The sequence below is a fragment of the Coenobita brevimanus genome, chromosome 45, assembly GCF_032717465.1.
Source record: "Coenobita brevimanus isolate Jiangsu-jjx chromosome 45, ASM3271746v2, whole genome shotgun sequence".
NCBI classification, from domain to species: domain Eukaryota; kingdom Metazoa; phylum Arthropoda; class Malacostraca; order Decapoda; family Coenobitidae; genus Coenobita; species Coenobita brevimanus.
Window position 1 is genome coordinate 9,219,085 of NC_136998.1, and position 10,100 is coordinate 9,229,184.

A 10,100-nucleotide genomic window follows, 5' to 3' on the forward strand; every position below is an offset into this window, starting at 1 on the left:
GTTCTAGGACCTATACTTTTCACTATCTATGTCAGTGATGTAGAAAATGGACTAGTTTCTAAGGTAATGTACAAAATCATCGTAAGAAATGTTTCACCTGTCAGAGGTGTTTAGAGAGTTCTGTATGCGTCCCCTCCGCAATTTCCATAGAGGACAGACAGACAGACAACTTTCTCCCTGATGAATTCTGTTGGCATCTATTCTTGATCTTTTCCTGCTACCACCAGACGATTTTATTTACTGTGACGTCTTTTCTTTTTATATTCTTGCTCAGGCCAGATGACCACGGTTTACTTAGAAAAGACCTCTCATAGTCTGTCTGTCTATCTACATACATCCAGACACCATAATCCCGTAAGGCAGGGGTGGGGAACGTCCGGCCTCCGGGACGTATGAGGCCCGCAAGACCATTTGATCAGGCCCGCGAGGCAATTCATAAATGTAATTTCATAAACTCATGAACGAATATATATATATATATATATATATATATATATATATATATATATATATATATATATATATATATATATATATATATATATATAATGTACTGGGCTACAGTTGATTTTAAGTTGATAATTTTGTATGGCCCGCGAATGACGTTAAAAATATCCTAATGGCCCTTAATAGGAGAAAGGTCCCACCCCTACCGTAAGGGGTAGCCGTCTGTCTTTGAGTTAGTTGTTTTAAGGGGAAGGACACTAAGCGTCCATCATCCCACTAGTTGACACGTAGGGAACATGTATGGGTTGGTTATATGGTTGCCACGTAGCGTAGTAAATGGTTTCGTGGTTTACAGGAAACCATTAGGCTTGTCACTGAATGTAACGCCTCCTGAGAGAGAAGGAAGGGAAATAAAAAATGACAGGAAAGATGGGAGAAATATGAATAGAGGAGGGCAGACACAGGAAAACAACGATAAAGATGAAGGAAGAAGAAGGCAGCACTACATCAAGTGAGTTAATGATGGTTTCCACCACCTACCACATCTCATACTGTAGTCGATGTGGATATTTTTAAACTCCGGTGCAGCAAGATATCCTCTAAGCTACCTAAAGTCGTCTGGTAGCCAGAGTGAAGAATAAAAGACGTTATGGTAGTGACTGAGTTATAGGAGTGAATTAATTCACAGACAGGCATTTCTTATTACATTTGATCATGCTACAGGTATTTGTGATTTTCAGAACCAGTAATAAAAGGATGGAAAAAACATTTACATTTCGTAAATTTTCAGTAATTTCCTTATATACGAATACTGCAAATGTCTTTCTAAACGTAAAAAAAAAAGAAAGAAAAAAAGAAGACACTAAGTATGAATAATAAATACCTTTCATAATCAACAATGGGAAACAGTGAATATGTTTCCGAAAACTGGTACCATGTAATTATGTACACCAAAGCAAAATCCTAATCCATAAACATAATAATATTACAGGAGTATTCACCAATATGTCATAGACAGCAATGAGGTACTAAGCATCCCAAACACGAAATCTCAGTGTTGAACAGGGATTATATTGTTTTGGTCGTTCGTTTGTTGGTGATCTAGAGGCCACAGTTGATGACCGATTTTGACGATTGAGATGCCAAATAAATACTTTCTTCCTGAATGATGTGCCCTCGTCGGAGTAGTCAGCATGTCAAATGCACACTAAAATGGTGAGTGACAAAAATACATAAATTAAATAATAAAAACTCGATCACTTGGCCTAACAGGCTGTGAATGAGGTGAGCATTGTTTTAAAAATTTTCACCTCCCTCGGGCTCACGGAAACTGAAATATGTTCCTTTGTGACACTTCTTCCTCTGCCTTCTTATTCGGGAGTCACTAAAATCTCATTATTTTACATAAAAACTCAAAATCATAGAGCGAACTTCTTTATTTAAAGGAGTATAAGCATAGTATTTACATCAACTGAGAGGGCGTTCAAAATGCAGCGCTTTATGTCCCCATCATATTTATATACAACCCACTGGAAATTGAGACTGCAAATAATCATAAGTTCGTGCCTTTGTAGGTACCACCTTAGGTTGGGGAGACATGAAAGACGCAAATCAAGATGCAAATAGGCAGGTAGGCAGGTAGGTAGACAGTGAGGAAAGTAAGACGGTAGCCAAGGAAGTTGGCACACATGTATATACAAATGCATCCAAAGAAACCTTTCTCACAATGCCGCCTCCCTCAGTGTTGCTAATGAAACAAGATAAGTATAAAGCAAATGAAGATTTTGTTTTTAGTGCTATTTACAATATATTTTCTAAAGCTCAGTACTAGCAACAACTGCAAAACAATAAACGGATTTAAAGCTTCTTTAGATCCTACTTTTTAAAGAAATCACAGTTTGACACTTTAACACTCATTTTTTCACGGAGCTAAAATTTGTGACAACATGACCACTACTATTAACTTGAACAGGAAAAGGTCAAAGAACGCCGACATCGACAGCGTATTCAGATATTTCACTACCAAGGTTTCATCATGAGTACGAAAAAAAAAAAAAATGTACACTAAAAAGTTCAGTCAACTGGAGTAATTATACATAGCAACATTAAGATGAAATACAATGATATTTAGTGGTACTGCAGACCTAGTATCTATGTTATGACAGGGTATATGGATTATAATACAGAGATATTTGCAAACATTTCAATATTATTCCTTAAGGCACATAATAAAGTCTTTAAGTGCGATTGTTCTGGTAGAAAACATCACACGATAAACAGTGGTTTCTTATTGCTGACTAGGAGACGACCTGAGTTTGCAAACCTCCCTGCATGACTGACCCAAGTGTTCATCTGTCTTGACCCTGAGAGCACAAAATGTGCTACCAATATACTCGACCTCATGGAACATTCCTGCAGGCAAAGGCTTCAGTACATGTAAACACTTTATTTACGTGTTGACACCCCAGCCAATTTTCACCTTGCATTTCTGAGTAAAATCCTGGATTTGTTCTTGTGAGAATGACTGATTAGACATGACGCGTATCTCTCTAAATTTTACTCTGGTGGCAGCATCCATCAGTTGCTTCAGCCCCTTTAGTGAAAGATTTGATGACTGCAAGATGACAGAGGAGTAGTGATGGCTGAGCCTGTGTAACACTTTACCAGCCCACTCAGCCCGATCATCAGTAAGACCTGCCAACTTCACCACCAGATTCTTGTGATAACAAAGGGAAGACATGTTCTCTGGTCTGACATCGTTATCAAGGTCCAAAAACATCTCTAAATACCTCAAGTTCCATTTCCGTGAAGGTTTTATCTTGGTTTTCCATCGTCTGTGTTTCCTAAGACTACGATGTAGCAGTTCCAGAGCTTCCAAAGTTGTCACTCTGATGTACAGTGCCTGGATTCTGCTGGCTATCTCTAACTGGGAGGCAAATAGAGAACCAGCATGACCCTTAAACTCTAGTAGCCTATTGGCCCTAAGAAGTGTTGCAATGTTCTTGTCCACTTCTTCATGGGACGACATTGTATGGAAGTGATTGTCTAGATACAACTTTACCTTGCTCCTGCCTCCATTTCCAACCACCCTAATGATGTCGTGGATCTCTGGGCTGTCCTCCAGACTTGTAGAATATTTTACGTGAATGCTGATTTCGCAAGGGGAAGCGCCAGTTTCTCTCAGAAGGATGACTTTTGCTTCCGTTACCTCCGGTGGATCCCAGCTGTTCACAACCCACAATATATCTTCTTTGACAACTGAACCAACTGCCTTACACATCAGTGGATGACACTCTGCCTCCTTAAGTAATCTTGCCCACACTTCTAAAGTACTTACATGATTTTCCATCATTAACACCTTGATTTCATTGGCTATACTTGAGGTGATGCTGCAATTTATCTTCAGTAGTCCAGTAACATAGATGATCATTTCTTGGAATCTAGAACAAGAGATTTTTTCCTGTATTGAAAGCAACGACCCTGATATTGACACTTGCTCACTCACATACAAAGCTGCCAAGAACTCCTGGCTTGAGCTGTGGTGAAAAGAGAAATGGTATACCACACCAGTAAGAGTTTGCTCTGCATCACACTTCAAGAAGGTGGACATAGTCTGAATTGCATCAATGCCTTCCTTTTCACATAAACTGATGAGGTGGTCAGCACGTTTCTGACTCAAGATTAGCACCTCCTCACACATCATATCCCAAGCAACCTGACCCAGCTGTACCATCCACGACTGCAGCTTCAACCTGAGTGAGGTACAATGTTCTACGCCAACAGTCTCAAGCCGAGCAATCAGCTTTTGCTGAATCATCTCATAAATTTTATGGTACAGGTGAGTAGTGGTGGTAATGCTTGTAAACTTGACGGAATCGTCACACCAAAGGATTAACATGAGAGCTAGAGTAAGGGGCAGAGTGAGGAGGTTACTTAGAGATGTACTGGCACGTTTTTTGTATTTCAGGAACTTTCGTATTTCTTGATCTCGACGTGCTGTGTCCGGATAGTTGATGGAGAATATGTTTTTTACATATTCATCTTGGCTCTCACTGCCAAATCCTTCAACCTGAATAACTATATGGTTATCTTCCATTTGCATTAGTTCTAAGGTGAATTCAGGTCTTGTTGTTACAATAATGGAACTGTCTGTAAATTTGTTAACAATTTCCCGAACAACAGCTTTGCCCTGGTTGGTTGCTTCATCCATCCCATCAATGAGGAAAAGTACATTCATATCTTGTAAGATGGGAATGATGTCAGACTCACTGAAGTGTTGTAAGGTTATCCTGAGAAGCTGTTCTCTGAGAAATTGAACTAGAGTACCACAACTTACAGTTCTCATCTCCATTGCAATAACAATGTCCACATCCATGAGGCCTACAATATGAGTGGAACGGGAACACCATTCGTTTAAGAGATAGCGATAGAGTGAGGTCTTGCCGGCACCCATCACACCTCTTAAAATCACAAGCCGCGGCACGAACCTCTGCTTCAGTGTAGCCAGATTTAAAATATTTTTCACTGAGATTTCAGCACCTTCATTGACAGCATCAGCCAACCTGAGTTTAGTAAACACGTTACCCACAGTGAAGTCTGTGAATCTGTTATCGCTCAACCATGAACACGGGTTAAGTATCTTGACTTTTGAGTAAGCCAACATAAGTTCCTTCCTCCCCTCTATTATCATTTTTGAGCACAGCTGCTGTCGAAAAGTATTCAGTTCCTTCAAGTGGTCTTTAATGTCACTCTGTCCCAGTTTAGCCAAAAGAAGCTCCTGTAAACCATCCTCCACCTCGGTAATGACATTTGTGAGAGTCTGTCCAGTTATTGCACCAACACCCTCGAGCACTGACCGACACAGTCCTTTCAGCTCTGCCACACGTTGTTCCAGCTCACTCTCGTCTATTTCCAAATCATCGTGACAAACATTGTTTCTAAGATTCTTTATATCCCGAATTGTTTGCTTGATTGGATCTGACAATTTTCCTAAAACATGCATAATAACTTTGAATAACAAAGAAACGTCACAGATGAACTCATCACTTGTAGGCACCTTTTCCAGAATTTGCCGTTCAGAAGCACTGAATGTTCTATTGTATATACCTGTTGACCATTGGAGGTTTTGGAGACAGTAGTTCCGCACCGGTAGTGTTCCGCCTTTTGTGTCCAGGGTTTGGTAGATCGAGAGAAAGACCGAGCTCAACACTACTCTTCCAAATTTACTGACGGCCTTAAAGTATTTCCCAAAATATAGATCTTGTTTTGTGTAGGTCCCTGAGGGAGTTAGGTATATAGAACTCTTATCACTTTTCATCTTGAGTAGAATATTAATATACATATATAATAACTCAAAGTGTTCAGTATAACAGCCTGTTGGTTTAAGGTTTAATTCATGACATTAATGTTTCGTTTTCCAAGACTGAAGTTCTATTATTAATAACCACCACACTAATAAGTCATCACGTTTGTCTTGCTCCATGTTCAGAGTTCTCATTACAGTCCTTGTCTGTTGAATCTGACGTGTGGAGGACTAAGAGCTGCGATCTTTCAGGATAATCTACCACACTTGTGCCTCCGAGACATAAGACAACCGCAATGCACACAAATGCACCGCGGCCTGTGCCAAGGACGTCTTCAGTGGCACAGTCAGAACATGATGGAAGGTTGGGTTAATGTTCACAAGATGGTTGTCAGAAGCTGAGACTGCACAGTGCTACAACGCTGCGGGTGGTATCAGCAGTGCCTGAGGACACAAAAGACACTTATATTACTAATCAGAGTGGCGTATTATCAAAACCTAATCATATTGGCCAGATCTCAGCAACAGTTACGTATACATGATACACAGAGACTGAAGAGAATAGTGAAAGGAGCCTGGCTGATAACATGTTTGTAGAAAGATACCTGGGGCATTAGTCACACGAGAGAAGTATATGGACTATGAGGAGGTTTTCAAAATGAAACTGAGGAGAGCTTGATGAATAAGGGGCGGTAGGAGTATAAAGAGAGAGCAGTGGAGAGGTAAAGGTCCGTTAACTGGGAGTAAATGAATTTGGATGATTAATGGAAAGCTTATATAAAGTGTTTGGATTAGACGCGAAAGTTGGGTATGGTGCTGTAATATTAACACTTAAGTCCTGTGACGAATTTTATGTTAGATTAGAATACTGCCTCTTCAGACGATTTAATTCAGCTTTGGAGAGTGTTTCTCAGCCTGGGGATGAAGATACAGCCTTCCATAACTCAACTACCCTTAAGTCCGGTTGGTTATAAGATTAAGAAAGTAAACCAGACAATACGTAATGGGGTTGAAGCGTGTTAACATCGAGTAGGAAAAGTAATGTTTGGTAGGATGAAAAGGTTGAAAGAGCTGTGGAAGAAAATAAATGTGAAAGGGGTGGAAGGAGGTAAAGACTTTTAGTGAAAGAAAGACGGAGAGAGAGTAAAATGAGGGTAATAAACACGAGGTGAGGTTTGAAGAGAGAGAGAGAGAGAGAGAGAGAGAGAGAGAGAGAGAGAGAGAGAGAGAGAGAGAGAGAGAGAGAGAAGAAATGATGGCCTAAGAATAATAATTAATATACTACATAAACTGGAAATAACATTGAAAACTGATGCAAATAAGTGCATAAAAATGGTGATGTTTTAAAATCTGCGTAACTAAAGTAAGAAAATGCCATCATACTGACGAGAATTATAAGTAGATGAAACGACTATGGGAAGGTTCATGAATGAAAATGGTGGAAGCACAGCGGGGGCAAACATGACCGCCCTTCGTAACGCACAAACAACGTGGTTCCCAACACTGTGCGGCGAAATGATTGACGGAGGTAAATGCTGGATATGCTGATGAGGCGTATGCAAAGATAATAAAGTGAAGAGGTCAAAATGAAATACATGTTGAAATTAAGACGGAAAATTGGATGAGAGAAGCATTAACAGTGGAGTGAGAAAAGTGAGGGAATTAAGCCTTTCAACAAAAGGAAAGGTGAATGAAGTGACTGCAAAAATTATCGTATGCTGTGTCTGCTAGGTGTTATAGGAAAGTATATGTAACAAACAGAATAGCTTATACCAGAATACATGGTGATAAACAAGGTGGTTTTAGGAGTGGCCTTCCCCTTCCCCTCTCCCTTCCCATCTCACTCACATATACTCTCCCAGTCAGTCTTTCATTAGGACACGAGACAACCAAATGTAAAAATCTGATGTTTCTTAATAATCTGAATTCTTCTATTGTTATAAAATCATTGATTGGACCCTCCGATGACCCGCAGCTGGTAACACACCAAGGCCAATTTATCGTCTTCTGAATGTAGTAAATTCATTATCCCGACAGTAGCAGCACATCAAGAATTGATAGAGGGTTGGAGAATCACAAGGCAGTCGGACCTTCACTACATGATTCATGATAAATTCCTTCTGGCTTTGTTGTTACTGGACAGCTCGCCAATGAAACACACCACTTGCCACTGTGGTTGTCGCTCGGCTTTGGCAGCCATTTCGGCTGACAGAAACAGCTGACTTGTTAGTCAAAACTCCCCTTGCGACGCTAAATCCCACCGTAGTTATGCAACGATTTAGACTTTAGAACCTATTTCAGTTGAAGAAGCTGGTATTGCATTATACTTGCTGTGCATGGCCAGTTGAAAATAAAAAGCAATTTTCCTGGACAGCCATTCAGTTCCAACACATATTCTCGGCAAAACACCAACGGTAGTAGGGATCCCCTCCTTCTTTTTAACCTTACTCAAAACATATCTGTCAGTTGTCCCAGTACCATACTCCAACGCTTAACTACAACGGAGTAGACTTGCAAGGGAGTAGACTGTATCACCACTCGAACAGTACATCCAATGTGGATGGAAAGCTGAGGATAGGGAGTGCTGGACTTCCTGTTTCATCAGAGTAATCAGATTCTCTCCAATACAAGTTCCTTTAATTGCCATCGCCAACTACATTCACATCACACACTACACATTCACACTACACATTCTACTAAAAAATGGCATTTCAACACCCAGTATCACAGTCCTTGGGGAGGGGTCATAAAAACCCCCACCGTCTGCCCCTCTCCTAGTGACGACCAAATGAGATGCCTAGAACCACTGTATGACTCACTTCTTCATTAGCAACATTTGCAATCTTTCCTCTGACTTTCTCTTCGTTGAACACCACCTCTCCTCCTATAAACCTCACCTCTTTTTCACAGAGACTCAGCTGTCTGAGGTAGCTGACAGTAAACCCTTCTATGTATCCTCCTGCTTTTTCTATACACTTTACAAAGCCTAATGTGGCTGTTTTGTATATGTACACATTAATATATCTTGCTCTCGTGTTCCTGACTAAATACATCTGTGTTGTTTACCTATCCCCTAATTCTACTGACTGCGAAAAATTATTCGAGTATCTTACTTCTAATCTGGAATACATCCTATTTATTTCTCCTTTCTCTGAACTCTGCACACCAGGTAATTTTAATGATCACCACCACCTTTGGCTCTCCTCTTCTTTCACTGATCTACCTAGTGAACAAGCCTACATCTTTTCTATCCCTAATGGCCTAGTACAACTTGTACAGCACCCTACCGGTATCTCTGGTTGCCTTGGAGAGAGTTCCAACATACTTGCCCCCTTCCTTAGAACTAAACATTCTCCTTAGGCTGTCGATCTATTTTCTCCATTGGGTTCCTCCAATCACAACTATATCACTTAGCCTTTCCTATTGCTCCAGTGAGGCCTGTGGACCCTGCTAAGATGCAAGTGCTTTGGGACTTTGGAGCTGCTAATTGGGAGGCCCTCAGGCAGTACTTCCTTGATTTTCCCTGGAATAATTATTGCTTCCATGACCGAGGGCCATCTGAGTGCGCCTTGCCCATTAAAGGGATTATTATCTCCTTCGCCCTGCAAAAAATACTTCTATTCGTACTAAATGCTATGATCCCTCCAGCTCAAGTTCTTCCTGCTTCTGCTGGCACTTTGCCAAAAACTTTTCTAACAACTTTACCTCATCATCCTTCCCCCCTCATTCCCACTCTGACGGCTCTATAGCTGTTTCTTCTACTGATAAAGCAGAACTCTTTTCCCAGACTTTCTCCTCTAATTCCACATTAGACGATTCAGGTGCTGTCTCTCCATAATTTCCCCCCTATGAATTTTTCATGGCGGATATTAAAACTTCTTCAATTGATGTATTTTCGGCCATCTCTGACCTTAATATTAACAGGGTGGATGGGCCTGATGGGGACCATCCTGTTGTCCTCAAGAACTGATCTTTGGTGCTTACACCTTGCCTCGGTAAAATATTTCGCCCTTGTCTAAGAACTTGTACTTTTCCTTCTTGCTGGATGTGTTCCCTCATTCGGCCTGTCCCAAAGATGAGTGACCAGTTCTCTAACTCTCACCCAGTTGCTTCAAGATCCTGTATTTTAAAAGTTCTTGTATCAATTCTTGATAAAAAATAATAAAGCATCTTTCTTATCTCAACCTTCTTTCCGATCGTCAGTATGGGTTCCACCAGGGACACTCCACTGGCGATCTTCTCACCTTCCTTTCAGACTCCTGGTCATCCTCTTTTCAGGACTTTGGCGAAAGCTTTGCCATTGCACATGACATCTCAAAGACTTTTGATTGAGTCTGGCATAAATCTTTAA

At 40.6% G+C, this 10,100-nt stretch overlaps 1 protein-coding gene across 1 annotated transcript; it reads right to left on the bottom strand.

The window, feature by feature from the left end:
- Positions 1–2,896: 2,896 nt before the first annotated feature.
- On the bottom strand, positions 2,897–5,764 carry LOC145398431 (uncharacterized). The gene has a single exon (XM_080271313.1). It carries the CDS (start codon positions 5,762–5,764, stop codon positions 2,897–2,899), a length of 2,868 nt encoding a protein of 955 aa, XP_080127439.1.
- Positions 5,765–10,100: the final 4,336 nt, after the last annotated feature.